The sequence below is a fragment of the Chaetodon trifascialis genome, chromosome 14 (assembly GCF_039877785.1).
Source record: "Chaetodon trifascialis isolate fChaTrf1 chromosome 14, fChaTrf1.hap1, whole genome shotgun sequence".
Taxonomy (NCBI): Eukaryota; Metazoa; Chordata; class Actinopteri; order Chaetodontiformes; family Chaetodontidae; genus Chaetodon; species Chaetodon trifascialis.
In genome coordinates, this window is record NC_092069.1 from 24,955,499 (window position 1) to 24,976,672 (window position 21,174).

Genomic DNA, 21,174 nt, shown 5'->3' on the forward strand with positions numbered 1-21,174 from the left:
CAAGCTTATAAAGAGATTTATTTACAGCGTGTATTTATTTAATTAATTCATGTTTGTTTCACAGTTTTTTTATGTAGTTGACTTTTATTTATGTATTAGTTATATATATTTCTTTTATCAAAGTGTTGATTAGTTTGTCTGTTTTATCTCTTCATAAACAACTTTACACTTTACTTTTCTCTCTCCTTTATTTATAGATAAATCACATTTCATCCTCTTCATGTGAATGAACACAAAATCCAAAAGGTTTGCATCACCAGCAAATGAATCAATACATGAAGTCCAGTTTGTTCCCAACACCTCTTCAAAAGCAAACTGATAAATAAGTACATGAATGAAAGCAAAACATTGGCAGTAAATGAAGTGATTTCTCTCTTTTTATTCATTTATATTGATTAGTGAGCAGCAGAAATGGGTCCAGGGAACCTTAACAGATAAATAAAAGAATAAACTGAGTGTTTCACCTCCTGCAGCTTCAAATGACTCTTTCTTCATTTAAACAACCACCACAGACGTTTTAAGAGTCATCTTATGTTTAAATGCTTCTGAGGCTGAAAGAATGATCCATGAAGCTGATTTATTTCCTCACAGAGGGAACTGACGATGATTAGAGCTGCAAAGATTAAATAATTAGTCAAGAGAAAACGTATCCACAACTTTTTGGATAATCATCTCATTTATGAAGCAAAACATTTTCTGGCTCTGACTTCTGTGAGGATCTGCTGCTGCTCTCTGTCTTATATGATCATTTTCTGACACTTGATGCATCAAACAAACGTTTAGTCATGAAAATGACAAGTGCAGTAGAGTAAAAAGTGCAATATTTGCTTCTGAGATGTAGTGGAGAAGAAGTATTAAGATGCATAAAACATTAATACTCGGGTAAAGTACAAAGTACCACAAATCTGTGCTTAAATACAGCACTTGACTACATGAGCATTTTACTTTTGATACTCTAATATTTTTTTTATTTTTATTTTTTTTTGCACTTTTACTCAAGTCAAATTTTGAATTCGGGACTTTTACCTGAAATGGAGTATTCTCAGTCTGTGGTATTTCTACTTTTACTTAAATAAATGATGTGAAACCTTCTTCCGCCGCTCTAGAAGATGATTTGGTAATAAAGCAGTTGACTGTCGGGCTGCTCATGATGAAGCTCTGACGTCGGAGCCTGGGAGGGGTCCGTGAAGGCAGCCTAATCCAGCCCAGCCGCTGAGTAGCCATTTTGGTCCCACCTAAATCAGACAGACCAGCTTCACTTTGGGCCGTCGGAGATGGAAGAAACCGAGTCGACGGCGAGTATTTCAGCCACCCAAACCGCTTGAATCCCTCCGAGAAACATCGCCCAGTGACACTCGACGCCATGGCTCGTTTCTAGACAGAGTTGTGTTAGTGGAAAAAAAGCCCGGGGCGATTTTTGGAAGTGGCGACCGACAGCGCCTTAACGTCAGTTCAGTTAGCTTCACGGACTCAAACCCAAACGGACAGACGGACTGTGATTTCGTTTGCCTGCCGAGTTTGAACACAGGCCGTGAACGGTATGTCCGCGCCATGTAAATACTGACTAGGGGAATAATCTGCTCTTTAGTGAGGATTTTTTCGGTCCCTAACAGTTCAGGTGCTCGTCTCTAACACGTCCGGTCTGGTTTGAAAATTGTCACGATCCATGCTGAGACTGTTTCCCCCGGAGAGAGCTGCAAAGCGAGGCAATAATCTCAGTTTTCGGCCGTCGGACTGAAGAAGGTGTCGGTGGATTTTGGACATCGGACGGCCACTGGCGGAAGAAGGACGAATAAAAGATGTCAACAAAAACTCCTTTGCCCACGGTCAACGAGAAGGTGACGGAAAGTGTAAGTATAAAGGCTTGTTTGTTGGGATATTCAGCTAGCTGCACTTTGGGTCAGTGCTGTGAAATGTCGTTGTATTGTTTCGAGAAGGACGTGGAAGTTTGGCTGAAATTGTGGCGGATTGCTGCCGTTTTTGTGCACTATGTGACTGGATGATAGTTAATTGTCTCACACGGGGTGTTACACTTTGTTGGTAAATCGTAAACAAGCATATCCTCTACGTCAAACACGCCCTTTAATTTTATTCAGTGTCTATTTTTGGCATTTATTGCCATGTCCTGTATAATTTTTATCGGCGAATGCTAAGTTTTGATGTGACTGTAAGTAATTAGGATGTAGTCGGGATATTTAGGCCTAACCACGGACAAAACTACAGTACTTTGCCTGCTGGTTCTGGCAGGCAACAGTAGTTTCTGTTCCGGTCCGCTATTGGCTTTGCCAGCTGTCACTCAAAGGTTTCAACCGTTCAGCTTCCAAATATGGGCTTCATTAGTCCCGCCTCCCGGTGACCAACAGAATATCCTGTCTAAAAGAAGGCCGTCAAGGTGGCAACAATGAAGCTTCCGGTTGTGATTTTCAAAATTAAACTAATCTCCACCGATATGGACATGGAATTGTACTGAACGGTTTATCTTTTGTAATGTCATTATCAGATATCAGAAATCATTTCCACACGTGCAGTGCCAGAGAGCTTGACAGGCATAGCAGCAGTAACTGAGGAGGGCGGGGCTTAGCAAAAGGTCAATTTGCCATTTTGACTTGATAAATGATCTAAACAATTCAGTGGTCATCAGAACTGTCAGCCTTTAGTTTGCTGTCAATCGACTTATTGTTTCAGTGCTACAGAACATTAACTCTTCACAGGACGTGAAGTGATGTGAGCGGCTGTCCATGCACATTTTATTACCTTGATGTACCTTGACTTGCAAATATGGCTTATCTAAAGCGTCTGTAGCTGCTTTGTACGTTCTCTTATAATCCTGCGCCACTGTTGAGTTCAGTGGGTCGTATAGATTGAGACTCCACGTATCTCCACCTTGTTGTACCTTCACCTTACGTTCCTCTGTTCTCCCCATGTCCCCTCAGTGTAATGTCCACATGTGGCATCAAACTCTCATGACTCACAGCGGGAGCAGAGATAAGTGTTATCCTGCACAAACAGGATGAAGCTTTATTGATCCCTGCGGGGGAAATTAGGCCATTTCAATCGCTGCACATGCAAATGTTCAGCAGCCAGAAAAGACGGCTTGAAACAAGTAGAAGCAAGAATTAAAACAGAAGAGCTAATAATGCATTGATGGATCAAAAGACAATTAACAGACAAACCTTTCAAGTCAAACATAAATGCCAAACGCAGTCATTAAAACTTGACTCTAGCTCATGACACAGAGAGAACAGCAGACTGAGGCCTCTTAATTTGAAAGGGAGATGCCTGGTTTCCTGCTTCCGGTGAGTCTGCCTGCAGGGGGCTTGCTCTCCTGCTGTCTCCCTCTCTGGTCTCTCTGTGGTGATCTGGGCTCTGGTGTTTGGGACTCTATGGGCATCATCGGTGAGGTGTTCCTGTCCAAACATGACGGGCTCCCAGGCAGCCAGGAGACACCGCAGCCTCGTGAGTAACCGCGAAAAGGAAACGGATCAGATTCTTCTTTTACTGACAGGAAGTTGTGAACGGGAAAAATGGACACTGTGTTTTTTTTCCCTTTATGATCAGCAGACGATGGCGGAAGGAGACAAAAATACAGTTGAATGTTCCCACAGGCGTCTTTTTCAGGCAGCGTGTCTGTGATATTCAGTGACCTTATCCCAGCTGATGGTATTTATTTCTCCCCTGCTATCGCTGTAGAAGTCCTAAAATATTCCTTTAGTCACTTAAAGCGTGCGTGCTGCTTCGTCCAGAGTTTGAAGTGACCTTATTGTGGTTTTCTGGCATTTTGCATCTTCTGTTCTCAGAACAGTTCATGTAAAGTCTGCAGTGTAGTTTATTGCGACCTTGTCCTACCTCACAGGAACTTAATTGACTTTTTATTATATGATTTCAGCTGGAATATCAGCACAGTTAATGCAGTGACCGCTTTTAGTTGCATTGATGCACCGTGGAAAGAAAAGCTGCAGTAGTGATGATGGTTCTCTTCATGTTTGACCTCTTTTTAAGTCTAAACTCTTGTAAATTTTCCTACTTCATCATTGTTCTTTTCATTGTCTGCAGGATGAATGGGGTCAGTTAGGTTTGTGGACGGGAGGGGAGGGGGGGGCCGGGTGCGGCAGAGGACACCACCAACTGCTAATGAGGCATCAGTCGGTCAGTCGATACTCAGGCCGCACCGAGTATCTGTCAGATGTTTTTTTCTTTATTAGTTGGTGGGACACAGAGGGGTGCATTTGAACACAACACCCGAAAAATCAATCCCTCCACTGGTGGTGCTGTCAGAGCTGTGCACCGGAAACCTGTCCACGCTCAGAGAGCCAGGCTGCAGCGGCTTTTCTGGACGCTCTCTGTGTTCTGTTCAGTGTCTGAGTTTTTACTTCTTTTTGCATTTTGTTTCATCACAGCCTCTAGCAACAGAATCATGTCAGATGTCCTGAGTCGGTCAGTCGAAGCTGAAACTGTGAGCTCTGTTAAAATCCCTGTCAGGCTGCATCAGGGAGAGGAAGATGAGTTTCCCGTGTTCCACACAGCAGACGCTGATACGTGTAGATATTACTTCAACCGTCATCTTCAAACTAAACTGATCATGAGATGAAAGCGTGAGGATCTGGTGGTTTATGCACTCAGGTGAACAGTTTGTTCGGTTAAATCCTGGTGAACCGACAATGTGTGAACCAGACCGCCGTTATGGATTGACCCGTTTCCCTTATCTGTTGCTCTGTGCTCTGCTGAAGATCCTGTTTGCACAGAGTCTGCATGCCGACCTCAGGATGACTTTGGCTCACAGCGTTGAATTTAATTTGGTCTTTTCTTTTTTACGTCACCTTTCAAACATGGAGGCTCTGAAAGATGCTTTGTGTTTAGCAGAATAAGCAGCAGAGCAAAGTGGTAAAACAGTCCAGAGGAAAGTTTCTGTTCCGCTCGTGTTGTGTGAGGTACGCGCTATGAAGCTAACCAGCTGTTGTTCAAAACAAGACGAGAGAATGAGGAAGACGTCAGGCAAAATAATCTGAAACCAGCAAAAAACGTCCTCCATTTGAGGCCGTACGCCTGCTCTCCAGCCAGGTCACGTTTCTCCACTTTAGTTGTTGGTGATCTGTGACTCTGATTAGCAGTCGTTTCAGTGCTGAAACTCAATCTGATTTCCATTGAAAATCAGCTGATCACACATCTATAAGCAGCAGAAAATATCTGAAGTGTTTGTCTTCATTATGATTTAACTCTGTAACGAGTCTTGATTGGCAGTTTGCACGTGATTCATTAGAGCTGAAACATAAAGTCAGTCAACAGCAAATTCATCTGCAATAGTTTTTATAACCGATTTAATCATTTTTCTAGAATGATATTTGAAAGAGTAACCTGTTTCAGGCTCTCAAATGTGAGCATTTGTTGCTCTTTTGTGGTGTCACATGATAAAAAGTGAGCTGTTGTTCACCTTTTAAACACTGAAACCAAACAGTCCCGTCTGCCTCTGCTTCGAGGCTCTGATGTTTGCATGCTGAAACTGGCTGGAAGATCCTGAGTTTGTCAGCCATCTGCGGCTGGTGGAGGAAAGCTTACCTTCCTCGTCTGGATGCAGATATAAATATCGGTGGTTTTTCCTGCAGAGCCTACGTGGACACGTCACAGCAGGTCGACATGAGTCACGTCGACGTTTCACAGCGGGAACGATTCACCGACCCGCTCTCGTCTAAAGTTATGTGTTCTTCTCCGCAGCACACGTCTCACAGTAATGGACGTCAGGAGATCAGCACGCGCTCGTCCCGGACCGGCGTGCGATCCCGCAGCTCCGAGGAGCCGCAGCAGCCCCACGTCGGCAACTACCGGCTGCTCAAAACCATCGGAAAGGGCAACTTCGCCAAGGTCAAACTGGCCCGACACATCCTCACCGGCAGAGAGGTGAGCCGCACGCAGAGTGTTCGAGTGACGATCAGAGAAGCTTAAAAACGTCCATGAAACAACAAAATCAGGTCAAAATATGTGACACAACAGATTAAAACAGACAAAGTAACAGCAGGTTTAGAGACCTTTTTGTAATCTTCCCACAATATGTCAGATTAATACTGTAAAAAAACAATACTTAAAGTACTCGTACCCACAGAAAACTCACCCTTTCAGCAGCGTCAGTATTATCGTTAAATGTGACCACATCCACAAGATCCAGTGTCCACTTCAATCAGTAAGTCAGACCAGCTTCAGTCAAACCTCAGTGCTTCACATTGTGACAGACAGCAGCAGAAATCAGTTTTTCTCAGCTGCTTCAGACGGCGTGAGTCTGTTGTTTTACACTTCACTCCAGCTGAGCTCGGCTCTGCGAGCGTGGCAGCAAACGACAGACCGCTGGCCTGACGCTCGCTTTGCGTAATCAGCCATCAACACTTCTCTTGTATCAGTGGAAATGTGGAGTGAGAAAACTGAAGGTACCAAAGCTGGTCTGTATCTGTGCTCCTGTGTTTTGGGCAGTACTCTGCTCGGCTGTAGTACTCGGCTGTAGTACTCGGCTGTAGTACTCGGCTGTAGTATCAGGTGTACTTCGGGCTCGCTGCTCTAAACCCTGTTGGCAGTAATGGATGTTTGCAGGAGCTGCTGCTGCTGCTGCGCGTTTGATTTGTTCATAATTGATGAAGAGACAGCGAGCTTCCTCTTAACATGGCGTCCGACATTTAACCAAACGACGGCTCTTCCCCTCAGTCGTCTCCTGATTTTAATTATTTGTCGCATTTTGCCGCAGTTTTTAATGTGGAGGAGGAAGCTGAGACTGTCTTACTGCTCTCTGATTGGCTCTTAAAACAATGGTTTTCCCTTTGACAAAGATCAAACCAGTGTCCTTCCACTTCCTCTTTTTCACACTTCTCTGCTGTGACGTTATTCAGCTCATTTCAATGTTTTTTTTTCTCTCCACAGGTGGCAATTAAGATAATAGACAAGACGCAGCTGAACCCCAACAGCCTTCAGAAGGTAATCCACCCCCTTCCCTGTCCTCTGCTGCGCTCTCACGCTGTGCCGGAGCTCGGTCGTAGATTCATGAAGCACGGCAGATTGACTATTAATTGTGTAAATGGGAAGCAGGGCATGCTGGGTATGCGTCCCCCACATGGAGCTGTTTCCGCCCTCCGTCAGCTGTTTTTCACGGCAGGTTTGGACTGTGAAGCTTGTTGAGATGCAACCTGAGGCATAAAAAGTGGAGTTTGGTTTGATCGTTTCTGTTCAGGACGGAAGGAGGAAACTGAAGTGATGACAAGTAGAAATTATGAGCAAATCTCACTTTATAATGTGAGATTTCATCAAGGTCGCTTTATTTGATGCGTCTTGTTTAAGAGTTTGTCAAGAATAAACTGTTTGCAGTGACTGGATCCTTCAGAAAAACATTGAATTCTGCTCTCCTCAGCGTAAAGGGGAAGCCTTGAATGTCACATGAGCAGCAGTCACAGGACAGTGAAGAAGCACAGACCTGCAGGCTGGAAATGCTCGTTTTGTAGAAGTTTGATTCACAGCGTTTGAACTGAGTTCAGCTGCGTTAAAGACGTGTTTGACGCTGCTACTTCCGCTGAGGTTCAGGACGTTTATGCAGCCGAGAGAGACGAGTCCTCAGCGAGCGAAGAGTGGAGCTGCTGCTGCGTCAGAGGCGTGAAAGGCTTTTGATATTTGAACATGTCTGATCCTCGGGGAGGAATCAAACGTGATTCTTCTTCTACCTTTCTCCTCCTCACGCAGCTGAAGCGACGCTTCAGTTTTCCTCGTTAAATCGACCAAACCAGGAAGCGGCTCTGCTTTTGAAATGCAGGTTTCAGGGGCAGTTTGAGCTCCTTGTGCTCGCCGTCCAATCACTGAGTCGAGGCCGAGCTGCCCGTCACCCCGCGTCCCCTCCCTCTCTTTGCATGCACTCATTAGCGAGGCGTGTGTGTGTGCGCGGTCGCTCTGATTCGTGCCGCCGTGCGTGTTGGCTCGGCCTGGACGTGGTTTCGGGAAAGTCAGAGCGATATCGACTCGGCCGCCGCGGCTCCGGAGGCCTTTCTGCTCATCGGACAGAAGAGGGGACGGGGCAGAGCGCAGCGGTGGAGGCGGCGGCTGCTGCTGGTGGCGATGGTGTGTTGATGCTCAGCCGGCCCCCGCCGCTCGGCTCCTCTCTCAGCGATCGGCTAGTGGTTTTCCATCGGTTTTTCCAAAGCTCCATTGATCGTGGCCTTTGTACCTCAGAGGCCCGGGCCCTTTGGCGTTGGCTGCGACGCCGCGCTGACAGAAAAACACTGAGTCATGACAGCGGCGTTTGCGGACACAAAGCGCGAGGCTTTTGTCGGCGGTCCTTGTTGTTTTTAGGTTGCCGCTCTGTCACAGTCAAAGGAGGAAAACTCTTTGAGGAGTTTGTCAGGTTGTTTTTCCTGTCGTTCACCGGGGATTTGGTTTCCTCTCATGGTTATTTTAAGCACACTTGAAAAGAGAAACTACATTTCAGTACTTTAAAAACCATTTTTCATGATTAGCACGTTCTCATTCCCACCTCGTGTTTCCGTTTATACACCAGCTGATGAGCTGGATGTTCAAATCGAAGGAAATCCTGAATAAATCTGTGGCGTAATTTAGGAGTTTAGGTCAGTAATGGAACCTGGCCGTCATCATGCAGGTTTCATGTCACTCCTGTTTAAGAATAGATCTGGAGAAGCACATATTTGCTTTTGTGCCGAGAGTTAGATGAAAAAATCAATACAACTCGTGTCTGTGCGACAAGAAATAGTGTGAATAAACCCTCCTGAACCACAGCGTTCTGTTCTGACGCTCAGGGTGTTTGTACTGGTTAAAGACGTGAAACTGGAGGTGCTGGTCGGAGGTTTTTGTCACCTGTGGACACAGTGATGCTGTCTGTTTTTCCGTTTCCAGTCTCTAAGCTGAGGCGAGCTAAGCTAAGCTAGCATTCTGCAGGCTGTAGCTTCCTGTTGAACGGACAGATGTGAGAGTGGGATCGATCAGCAAAGCCAACACACATATTTCTCAAAGTATTGTACTTTTCCTGGATAATCAGCCCCGTTCCTTAAAGTTCCTGTAAATCAGCAGAAACTCTGACTCTGCTCAGTGAGCCACGCTGTTGTTCTGCGTTCATAGACGCTCACAAGAGCACAAATGTGTGTTCATTAGCTGAAAATTGTTAGCATTTGTTAGCTGTTTTTAAAGATTTCCACAATGAGGACCAGACTGAGATGTTGATTTTGATCTTTTACTGGTAGAAAAACGCCGTCCTAATCCTCTGAAAGGCTCGACTGCTGGTCATCAGGCACCTCAGGTGTGTGTGTGAGGTGTGTTCAGGCTCAGGTGAGTCTTGACGGGTTGGATCTGTGTTGGTTTTCCTCTGAGCCGGCGCTGCTGGAGCAGCCAGCCTGCATCAGCGGCGGCACCGCTGCGTCCTGACCTCTTATGTAAGTGGAAGAACTGGCGAGAGGCGGACGGCGGGGGATATCGTCTCCGAAGCCCAAATGTTTATTTTCAGCCTCTGTTCTTAATAGTTTGGAGGAGCTGAGTCGGCATTCACATCTGTCTTTTGCTCGCGGTAAACCGTCTCTCTGCGTCCTCGTCCAACCTGCTGAGGTCCGTCTTGTTGTCGCCCAGGTCAAAGGTCAGCGAGGGAGCGCGACGCCTGGAAGTCTTGATTAAATGTAAACATTGCGTGGACGCTGTGAGCCCAGCCGGCCGGCCTCCCGTGCTGAGCTGTGGCTTTTCATGAAGCGGCTGCAGGGCGGTTATTAAAGCCTCGCACGTCATTTTATTTTTCCATTTTTCAAGCTGGAGGCAGAAACTCTGCAGCGCCGCGTAAAAACCATTAATCCACTGGGAGGAAGTGTGTTTGTGAGGAGCTTTTCTTCACCTTTTATTCTAAAATAACAGCTTTATCGTGTGAAAAGACAAACGTTCGCAGCCTGTAAACCTCTGACATCATTAGTTTTTCATTCCAGTGCTTTTTGACTGGTTTGACTGGTTTCTGCTGTGAAACGGCTTCAGTTTCTCACTCTGGTTTGATTTAAATCATCTTTCTGACTAGTTGCAGAATGAATTATTTATTGAGGTGGCGATCATCAACACGTCCTGTGGCTCTGAGCTCGTCCACCGATTGCATCAATCAATTATTTAGTCAACAAAATGTAAAAAATTGTGCAAAATGCTTATTTTTTTGTCCAACCAGCAGCTCAAAACCTTCATTTACTGTCAGAAGTAACAAAGACATTTAAGAAGCTGGAACCAACATATGTTTGACATTTTCACTTAAAAAAATATCTGAAATGATCAATTGATGATCAAAGTCGTCAGCAAGTAATAATTGATTGATCGCCTGTGAGTTGCAGCTCTGGTCTGAACCCCCACAGTGAGTTACTGAATCATTCTGTCAACACTCTGCTGCACAGAATTATTCTGACATAATTCTTATTTTTGGGACTTTTCTCTAACATTTTAAGTGAAATGCAGAAAGCGGTTTTCCCTTCTCAGGCCTCTCAACACGATTCAACCTTCTCATAAAATCCCTCTTTGATTGGACTCAGAAATAGAAGCAGGCTGCATTCAGAGTCCACACGCGGACTCGTGAGCAGGCGCTCAAGTCTGTCCGCCCGCAGCCGTCGCTTCATTTGTGGCCTCAGAACTTCAGAAGAGGCAAACTTTTCTGTACAGTTTCCTAAACTGTGCAATCGGAGCGCTTGATTTGAGGCAGAATGTTTATCCCCTCAGGTTGGTTTGTTTGTCCAGATGGGAACAAATCTTCGAGAGCTGAGCCGAGCAGAATGCACTCTGGGTAAACTGCAGTCCGGATATTTTTCCTCCTCGCTGAAATAAACTCCGAGGGTCAGTCACAGCAGTGCCTCGACATCCATCAGTCTCAGCTGATGCTTCGGGCTGTGACTCAGCTCAGTCTCTGACCTGGTGGGATGGAAGTTAACCACAAACACGCAGCGAATGAGCTCATGTTTGTTTACAGGCCTCAGATCAGTTGTAATTGAGGCAGCAAGGGGAAGTTTTCCACTTAGGTCTGGACTGAAGCGAGCCCGCTGCTGGTTTGACTTCACCCTCAAACCATCCGAAGGTGCTCGGTATTGATCACAAGACGGATTGTGTAATCAGGACGGCGGCGTGTCATGGCGGTGGAATGACTGCATCAGCGGCAGGTTTACGTCCTCGACCTAATGCTTGCATCGTGCTGTGAATCATCCGCCTCTCGTGTTTTTCCACTCGTGCTGTTTACTGCGTAACATACCTGACAAAGTGTTCCCATGCACTCGTCTGTTTCCTGTTTCAGCCTCCCAGGTGTCACAGAGGCTTCTATGTAGAACAGCACAGGCTGCGTCAAAGACTTTCCAAAGTCACTGCGTTCGGAGCCAAAGTGTCGTCGTCCGACAGCCTGAACAGGCCGTTTCAGAGCTGCTGCTTTCCTCCAGAAACCAGCAAAGATGGAGCTCCAGTTCTTCAGGGTTTCTGCTGTCACACAGAAAAGCAGCTCAGATTTATTCCTCTGTACTTTGAGAGCTCAGGAGAGTATTTTCAGGATAATGATGGGCAGAGAGCAAGATCACAGGCGCAGAGTAATGACAGTGAGGAGACCTCAGGCTCGCTCCTCTTCATCTGCGCCTCCTCCTCCTCCTCCTCGTCAGCAGCCACACTCGTCCTGGCTCAGTGTGTTAACACGGCCTCCAAACCGGTCGACTCCATCCCGGAGGCCCGCGGACTGGAGTTCACCGTTAACCCTTTAGAGCCGGCAGTGAAATGGCGTTTATTATCTCACCTGCTCCCACAGCCGGCGCCTCTGTTAAAGTCACTATTTCAGTGATTTGAAGTTGTACAATTTTATTTTTGCCTTTAAGCTGCTTTCTAGGCAGAAGTAGGACGCACAGAGATGGCAGCCCCATCAGCAGAAATCATGCAACTAAAGCTTATTTTCATTTGTCTACTTTTTTTGATAAATGTCCATCACAAGCTTTCCTTTCCTGTTAGTGTCTTAATATTTCCTCAGTTGTCAGATTTATTATCAGTTCAGTATCAGTATTGATAAGGTTTTGTGCCGTGTCTGCTTGACTTTACTACATTTCCCAGAATGCTGTTAGCAGTTCTCAGACAGTAGCTTTGGACATTTTGCACGTTAACATCTTTGTGAGGGCTTGATTTTGGTGGTGGACGGCAGAGAGACAGAAGTCCCTCTGATGGACAGAGGCTGTGTTCTGATTGGTTTAAGCCCCGTGTGGAAAAACGCAGCTTCCTCGTCCATTTAAATAAAAGCGTCCCATTGGAGGACGGAAGTTTAACCTGGGTCAGCTCACCTGCACACGTCCAGCTCCATGTTTTTGTCTCAGTTTGGATTTTTTAAAGCAGGCAGAGGTTGTGTTGCAGGAGCAGAGCTAACTGAGCTAAGTCACGAGCGTGTAACTGGTTGAATAATGGTTTGTGTTTTTGGAGCAGAAATGTAAAGATGTTTCCTTTGATGACGTGAACCTCCGGCGGTGCAGAGGGCTCGCTGCGAAACATACAACTCTTCATTTATTCTCCACATTTTTACAGTTTTGTAGCTGAGCTCAGGCAGCTCGGCGTGCGGCGCCGACGCTCAATGTGAAAACATCACCCGCTGGTCGCCACCATCTGTTCGCCTCTCAGGCAGACACCAGCAGTCCAGGGTTCAGGACAGAAGGCGTCATCAGGGCGTCCCGGGAATCTGTGGGTTCGAGTCTGGCATCAAAACCTTTTGTCGGCCGCGCTCGCTTCGCCGCCGTCGTTCGTTTCACTTTCCCACAGAGAGAACAGATTTAAGGCTCAGCGATGAAGGCGAACGCACCAACAAGCAGCAGTTCATCGTCTCAGTGAGGTTTGCTTTCTGATTTCTAGAAGGAAAACTACAAGATCCTGCAGAGAGCTGCAGCAGTCGGTCAGTCCAGTGATTAGCTCATCAATTAAAAACAGTCTCACGTGTTTAAAGTGGAATTTCAAGCTTTTGGAGGTTATAGATGTGAAAATGTGGTATTTACGTAACTTCAGGATTTTAACAAACAGATATTAAGACATCATTTTGAGCTCTGACAGCGAGCTTGTGTCATCATTTCTTTAATTTTATAGAATAAAAACAACAGTTTTTAAAAATAATCTGCACATTAATGACAAATGTGACAAACAGTCGAGTATCATAAAGATAAATGAGCAGAAATCACAAACAAACAAGGATTTCCTGTCTGGTTTGTTGAAAATAAAGCTGTAAAAATATCTCACAGCTGAAATCTGATGTCAGGTCAGTGGTTCATCCAGCAGAACGTGTTTTTCAAGGCTTTAATTCTTCATTTATAAGCAGCTAAGGTTTTTACATGGTGGTTGGAGCTTGGATGTTGGAGTGTGTCTGCGTTTTCTTTTCAGTTGTGATGACTTTGCCCAATATTTTTTTGAGCATTTTATAGTCTAAATGATTATTTTACTGTACAAAATAAATCATTAATTGATGAAAACAGATGAGCGGCAGAAGAATCAGCGTGGACCTGATTTATTTCCTGAACCAGATGTTCAGAGTGAAGCTGCAGAAAGTGCTGCTCAGACTATTTGTCAGTTCAGCTGGAAGAAATCGATGGTTTTAATAATTTATGTTGAAGGAAAGCAAAAATGTGGAGGAGCGATGGTTTCTCTGGTTATTGATGGCACGGTGGCCATTTTGACAGCAGCGACGGCTGAATGTGGAGATGCTGTGGATGTTCCTCTGTGTGTGTTTGTGTTCTCCGTCTCTGCAGCCTCACACACCAGCTACCAAACTGACTGCTGCCGCCTCATCAAACTTTGATGCCGTTTTATATTTTCACGGAGGATGAGGTGTAGTTAACAGTGGTGAAATTGCGCTCCTCTTTATTCCTCTCTCAGCAGAAGACTTAAAAGCACTTTGGGCCGTTACAAATCTGCTCGTCTGCTCGTCCTGAATGCTGATGGGAGGACGGCGTGCGTTCACCAGGTGTCTTGTTATTAGTGCAGAGGGCAGAGATGTGATGGTACATGTTAAACTCCATTCGGATGCACCGCTCCACCATGCTGGGCGGCGGCTGTAGCGGCGTCTCTCCGGCTGGTTTACTCTGACGCCGTGCTGTTGTGACAGCGTTCCGGCGGTGATGAAACATCACTTTTCCTCGACTAATGTGTTGATGTTGGCGCGACGCAGAGGCCGGTGTTTGTGTCTTAACCCGCGACCTCCTGAGTGAGACCTGCAGCGCTGATGATGTGTGTCTTCATCACCAGGGATGGATCAGATGAACAGCTGAGATGAACCTGAGATGAACCGACAGTCTGTGTTTAAAGCTCAGCAGCTTAGCGCCAACACGTCACGTTTTCAGCACTTTACATGCCGGCGGAGTCGCTGCACGTGCTGCCCTCAGCTTTGTGTTCATGAGCTCAGCAAATCCAAAATCTTCCTGCTAACTGTTGAAATGTCAGATTGTTACGTTGTTTTAATCCTGGATGACACGAAGTGAACAAGAAACGTTTCTTTCCTTTCAGCTCTTCAGGGAAGTTAGAATAATGAAGATCTTGAATCATCCCAATATAGGTGAGTCACACCTGTGTCTGTCTGTCTGTCTGTCTGTCTGTCTGTCTGTCTGTCTGTCTGTCTGACGCTCTGTCTGTTAAGCTTTTTATTTATTTCAGTTAAAATTTCTTTAAAATCAAACTGTCCTCGCAAATGTAAAAGTTTCTCCAAACATGGCTGCCGTCTAGAAGATGAGGACAAAGACTGTGTCCTCTGCCAAAATGCAGCTGAAATTTTCTAACTTGGATGGAAATTTGAAATAATTTTAGACAAAATCTGGAACGTATAACGTCTGATTAGCTCGGTGGCCGCTGTCCTCTGAAACCGGATCCGACTGATGAAACTCGCACTGGAGGGTCATTCTTTCCGCTTTGTTTGGGATTAGAAAATGAGGCGGTTTTGATCAATAAACAAGAGAACAGGCCGCCCGGAGCAGTCGAAGCTTTGGCTTCAAACAGTCAGCTGCAAGAGGAAATACCGACAACACCAAACCACTGCAGCAACAACAAGCTAATGCCATGAAAACCTCAGCTGCTGAGGGCTGAACACGAGCTGGAAGAGAAACGGCATCATGAGCTGCTGCTCAGGGACGCAAACAACGACTTTTCACTGAAGGTTTAGTGAAATGTCAGAAAACTGTTAAATACAGTTTCCTAAAGCACAAGACAGCTCCAAGATGTTAAGTGTATTAATGTGTGAGACAACATTTCTATTAATACAACCTCATTAATAGATGATTTCACAGGAAAAATACCTTCACAAAAGATGAAAAATACACTTAAAAAGACGCAAGAGGTAGAAAAGATTGTATTTTTTAAACAAGGGACCATTAAGAGAGAAATTTAAAGTTGAATAACAGAAACTGTGTTTGGGAGCGCCTATTGTTTGATGCCTGGTTTGATTCCTGTCTCAGTTTCACCATCAACTGTTCAATGAAGGCAAAAATGCTGAAAAATGATCTTTGAATTGAAAAATGACTGATAAAAACACTGCACCTGAGGCTGAAATGCAGTAAAAGTACACATATGAAAGACACAGAGCAGCAAATCCTCCCATCTGAAGCTGGAATCAGTGAATATTTGGCTTGGTGGTCTTCATGAGGACCCACATGCCTCTGAGACATCACCTCAAAGCTGCAGAGAGTCTTTTGTCTTTATTTACCTTATTTATACAGCCTGCGCACACACACGTGAACACACACACACATGAACACGCACACACACAGCATGCAGAGCAGACCGGCCCGCCGCCGTGCGCTCGGTTTGAGACGGGACTCCCTGCTAATTACCTTTACTTCCCTCTCTCCATGATCTCCTCTGCAGAGATGTGGTTATAGTTTCCGGGGTGGTAGTACGCACTCGTACTCGCACGCAGCCCAGCGCTCTCCATCTCTTCCTCATTGTCTTCATCCCACCTGGTCTATATTTAGCCGTGCAGCCCTCAGCCGCTCATCACACACTCCTTTATATCTCTGAGCTCAACACACTGCAGTAAAAAAAAACCTGCTTTTGGACTTTACGCTAAATATTGAGTGCTGCTAAGCTGGGCTGGATGCTGTGAGGCTCTGCTTACGTGGTCACGACACGCGCACGCACGCACGCACACACACACACACACACACACACACACACACACACACACACACACACACACACACACACACACTCGTGACTTCCCTTTTCACCTGCGCTCTCTCTCCAGGTGTCAGTTCGGAAACTTTTCTGCCGTTTGCGTCCATGAATTCATGGCCGTCTCTGTCTGAATCTCCGCCATGTTAAAACCTAATTGAATTCCTAACGCCCTGCCTCTGTCTGTGTCTCTCTCCTCCCTTAGTCAAGCTTTTTGAAGTGATCGAGACGGAGAGGACGCTCTACCTGGTCATGGAGTACGCCAGCGGAGGTGAGACTTTAAATAAAAGCATTTTGCACTCCAGCTTCTGCAAACTCAGGTAGACTAAATGAAACTGCAAGAACGAAAACATATAAGCGATGTGAGCAGCTGCTGCACAGAAGACCAAATGCAGTGGGTAGAAATGTGCACAGTGTGCTGCTCCCGAGGTCCAGAGTATGATTTATTAACACAAGATGTGATAAATGTGCGCGTTAATAATGAATGTTCGTTGGAGCAGCAGAGTCTGCCTCTGTCTGAGAGGACCAGCACAACAACACAGATCTGAGCAAAAGCATCGCATTTACTGTTTACTGCAGCAAAATTTAATCAATTCATCTGTTGATTATTATTTCAATGAATCAATTATCAATCAGCTAAAAAGATAAAAGCTCAGTTTGATCATTTCAAGCATTTCAGAAAACGAATGAAGCCTGTTCCTCATCGTAATCTCAACACCAGCGAGTTTACCTCTGAGTTTACACACACACACACACACACACGCACGCACACACACACACACACACACACACACACACACACACACACACACACACACACACAGGACCTGGAAAGCACATCTCCTCATTGATTTGTTGGAAAGGTCGCGTTCAGGAGACGGCACGTTGTGGAGGTCTGCTCTCCGAGGAGCAAATCGTATTAGCACTGACATGGGAACTCTGATCATAGGCAAACTGCATTAGAGCTAAACGAGCTAAATCTAATATTTCTTCCACTTTGGGATTGATTTTCTTGGAACTGAAGCAGAATGTGAAGGCGACCCCTGAGCTCTGTCTCCGGCTCTTGTTGCAGTCTTTGATTCGTGCAGAAACTTGCAGATTTCAGACAGATCTGTGACTGAAAACTCAGTGGATATGCAGGAAGCATATTACCAACCTGCAAGTCAGACAAATGTAAGACAACAAGAAACTTTTACATTTATTCTGATACAAACTTATTTGAATACCACGTTTCATCCAAGAATCGCAGGTCAAAGTGCTTAACGACAAGGAAATCATTTGAACCAAGTACATTAAAAAAGACAGAATGACCATAAAATCAGAAACAGACAGTTCATGTAAAATCACGTGGAGCCTCATGCCTTCTTCTTAGTCCTTTACTGCAATGGCAGTCAGCAGTTTGACACTCAAAAGGCGAGAACTCAAAGTATTTCACCTCGTGTGCAAACGAGCGTGACAGGGTCTCCCAGTTTCCCAGTGAAAACAGATTCACCACCAGTCCTGATGAACCAAAATCAGCTGAACTCAGCTGCTCTCTGCTTTAACCTGTGTGTCGGCACTGTCTGAACCTGCTCTGGGCACTAATGGTGGTTTAAAAACACACACCTGCAACGTGCTAAACAAAGGTAAAGATGGTGAACATTACACCTGCTGAACTTCAGTGTGTTAGCAGCTTCACTGTAAAGACGTTAGCATGCTGGTGTTAGCATTCATCTCAAAGTACAGCCGCACAGAGCCGCTGTCATGGCTGTCGACTCCTGATGCAGGATCCTTTCTTTTTCCAAATCTAAAGCAAGATTACAGTTTTCTCGCTCCTTTCCGGCTCTGTCGCCCGATCTCATCCCATGCTCAGCACGCTGCGTGCCCTTTAGCTCTGACATTAAAGGTGTTAGCTGGCACATTCTGTCTTTAGCAGCTGAGTCAGAGCGGTGAAATCGTTGCTGTTCTCGCGCTCTGAAGTGTAGAAACGTGCCTCTGACGCCTCTGCAGGTCAGCGCCGAGAGAGTGGGAGGGCTCAGGATTCAGGAAAGGTGGGGGAGGCGTTTGTTGTTGCGGGTTTTGTTGCCTGTCATTTTGTTCAGTTCCCCTTATTGCCTCGGCGTGGACGCGCGTACACGCCGGCCACTCGAGTTCAATTAGCACGCGAGCGAGCGCCGTCACGTTTTGGCTGGCGGCGCTTCAGCGTGGGCCGGGGGGAGGGAAGGGTCTGCTGCCGGAGCCGAGCTCGGCGGCAGCTTTGTGCCTCCAGGAGAGGCTCAGTGTGGAGGAAGCGGCTCCGCTCTCGCCTCACTTTGGTCAGAAACACCCTCGAACCATGCACATGGGTGACGGTGAGGCCAGCTGCGTAGAGAAGTTCACCCTCGAGTTATTTTTATTGTCTTATTTTAAGTCGTGACTCACTTTTTGTTTCTACCTTCTTTGCTTCTGTCTTGTCTTCTCATTCACTGCTTTCTGTCTCTTTTAATCTTCGTCGCTCTCTAATTTTGTCTCTCTGTGTTTCTCTTTTGCAGGAGAAGTCTTCGACTACCTGGTTGCACATGGAAGAATGAAGGAAAAAGAGGCCAGGGCTAAATTTAGACAGGTACCCAGCTTTCTCCCCCTGCAGTGTTCTGGTTTCACACCTCTGCTCCCGGCTCTGCCTCAGAGGTCGCTGTCCGCCGTCCTGCTTCTGGGACAGAGTCTGAAGACTGATGAGAAATGTCCAAACCTGCCTCTCTCCCCATCACTTACCTCTCAGCGACTGTCACCGCCCAAAGTCACTGAGTGTTGTCTGACAGTGAGAAAATGGCCCAACGCTGGACTGTTTCTGTGTTAACACGCCGCTTTAGAACTTCAACACACACAGAAAGTACAAATCCCAAATCAAGACCTTTTTTAGTGCGTGTCGCTGAGGCATGAAATCATGCATCCGCGTCTCGTAGAGAAAGCACACGTGATGACAGTTTGTTGTATGGAAGCCTTTGTCGGCGCTCTGTGACTAAACGTGGCTGCAGCTTGACTTCAGTGTGCGTCCTGAAGAATTTGAGGTCACATTATTCTTCCAGCCTGAGAATTTCTGCTCCGTCTCCCACTCGTTTTTCTCGAGGCCCACATTAATTCAGGCGGTCATTTTCTGATTTGGTGCCGTTCACAGTTTTTTCAAAGTGGACTCTCAGTTCACAGTTCAACTTTGTTCAGCTTTGAGCAAGCGAACGGGAGCAGCCAGCCAACAGAACCGTGATGCTCTGTGTGCTGTGAAATGACAAATCATTGCTGCAGCCGGTGTTATGACCAGCTTTAGTACAGAATTAGTACAAACTCTGACTTTGCTCATGCAGACTGTCTCTATTTTATTTATCACCCACATCAGAACCAAGTCAGATCAAATCACTTCCTTTAGCAGGGAAGTCCTTTAATATATGAATACACAGAGTAAAAGTAAAGTGAGGTGTTGCTCATGAAGAGTTAAACTCTCAGGCGTCGCTCGGTCGAGGGCTGCGTGGGCGTGGCCTGATCAGGTTCTGGCCTGGCGACATCAACAAACAGCCTCACGGCCGTCGTCACTTTCACATGTTGCTGAATCCTGAGCGCTGCAGAGAATGACATGACGTCAGCTTTTTCCAGCCACTCAGACCCAATAAAGAGAAAGAACCAAAACACCTGGAACAGAAAGCGCTGCTGGCTTCGTCTGTGTGACTGCACCGAAAAGGTTTTCAGGTGGCGCACGTCGAGCTGACGTTCAGTTAAAGCGTCTTCTTGCCTGGTTCAGTGTTTGCTCTTCTGCTTCATGAACAGCGTGGAAACGTTGCCTTCAGCAGAGCAGAAGACGGCGCAGCCTGTGTGCTGTGATACTGATGAAGCTCACAGCCTTCCTCAGCGTCAGTGCAGGCTGACTCTGAATGTACCATAGTTTCACTGCACAGAGGAAACCTGCTCTTTCTCACCCTCCTGCTGTCTTCAGCCCCACCTGCCTCGTCTTTTATCTTTCCTGTCAGTGGCGACCACATCTCTTCCTCCTCCTCCTCCTCCTCCTCTACCACATCCTTTATCGCAGTCTGAGAGCCGAACACCAGACGTTTGACTAAACTCTGCTTGTCTTTTTTCTTGTTCAGATCGTATCTGCGGTGCAGTACTGCCACCAGAAGCACATTGTTCACAGAGACCTCAAGGTGAGTTCAGAGAAGCCGCGCTGGCTGGTTGCACAGCATTATCTCAGTGAGAGGCAGCTTTGTCTGCACTGGCAGCAGCTTCAGCCGACCCCAATGCAAAGCAGCCACAGGACGGTTTGTTCAGAGCAGCAGCCGTTAGCATCTCTCTGGAGTCCAGACCTCTGGGGAAATGTAGGCAGAGGTGAAGGTTTAAACATGAAAACATCAAAACCACAAGTGATCTCAGATCAGAGCCCAAACAGCTCGCTGTTATATCAGCGAAAACATTCGTTTCAGGTGATTTTTATCTCGATTTCTGACTCCTCGGATTTGGTTATTAAGATACTAGAACAAAGACGTGAACTGAAACATTTTCAGTTGAACAAACTAAAGCATCAAACATGTCCAAAAATATGAGCATCAATAAAAATGTCATGAATAAGTGAAAACAGAAATACATGAAACAGCTGAAACGATGAGCTGGTCAGTGGTGTCAGTCTGTCAAACAGGAATATTTGCTGGTTTTCTTTGTCTTCTGTGATATTAAGCTAAATGTCTTTGTGTTTTGGACTGCTGGTTGGGCAAAACAGCTAATCTATGTCAGCTCAGGCTGTGGGAGAATAGTGATTTTCAGACATTTTATGGAGCAAACCGTCGGTTGAGCAAAGAATTGCCAGATTCATCATTTTGGTGTCATACCATTGCGATGGTTCATACCACATGGGATTACATGACACATAAAAGTACACTGATGTTCCAAAGAAAACCTCACGCCGGTCATGTTCCTCAACCAAAGAATAGAAAGTCACACAGGAACAAACACAAACACAACACAGAAACCGCTTTAATGCAACAGTCATCCGTCCAGAGAGTCTGACGAAGCCGAAGTGTCTGTTTGAAGTGTTTTTCAGAG

At 46.0% G+C, this 21,174-nt stretch overlaps 1 protein-coding gene across 23 annotated transcripts in view; it reads left to right on the forward strand.

The window, feature by feature from the left end:
* Positions 1-1,209: 1,209 nt before the first annotated feature.
* mark3a (MAP/microtubule affinity-regulating kinase 3a) overlaps positions 1,210-21,174 on the forward strand; it is a 45,330-nt gene continuing 25,365 nt past the window's right edge. For 8 of the 23 annotated variants that reach the window (XM_070979693.1, XM_070979706.1, XM_070979702.1 and 5 more), the window contains exons 1-7: positions 1,212-1,850; positions 5,710-5,892; positions 6,898-6,951; positions 14,479-14,527; positions 16,340-16,405; positions 18,645-18,715; positions 20,226-20,282. In XM_070979693.1, the coding sequence (XP_070835794.1) occupies positions 1,800-1,850; positions 5,710-5,892; positions 6,898-6,951; positions 14,479-14,527; positions 16,340-16,405; positions 18,645-18,715; positions 20,226-20,282 (531 nt within the window). In that variant the 5' untranslated portion in view covers positions 1,212-1,799. Of the gene's footprint in view, positions 1,851-3,371; positions 3,457-5,709; positions 5,893-6,897; positions 6,952-14,478; positions 14,528-16,339; positions 16,406-18,644; positions 18,716-20,225; positions 20,283-21,174 lie in introns of those variants that run through there. The other 15 variants (XM_070979685.1, XM_070979691.1, XM_070979688.1 and 12 more) reach the window with 4 other exon arrangements.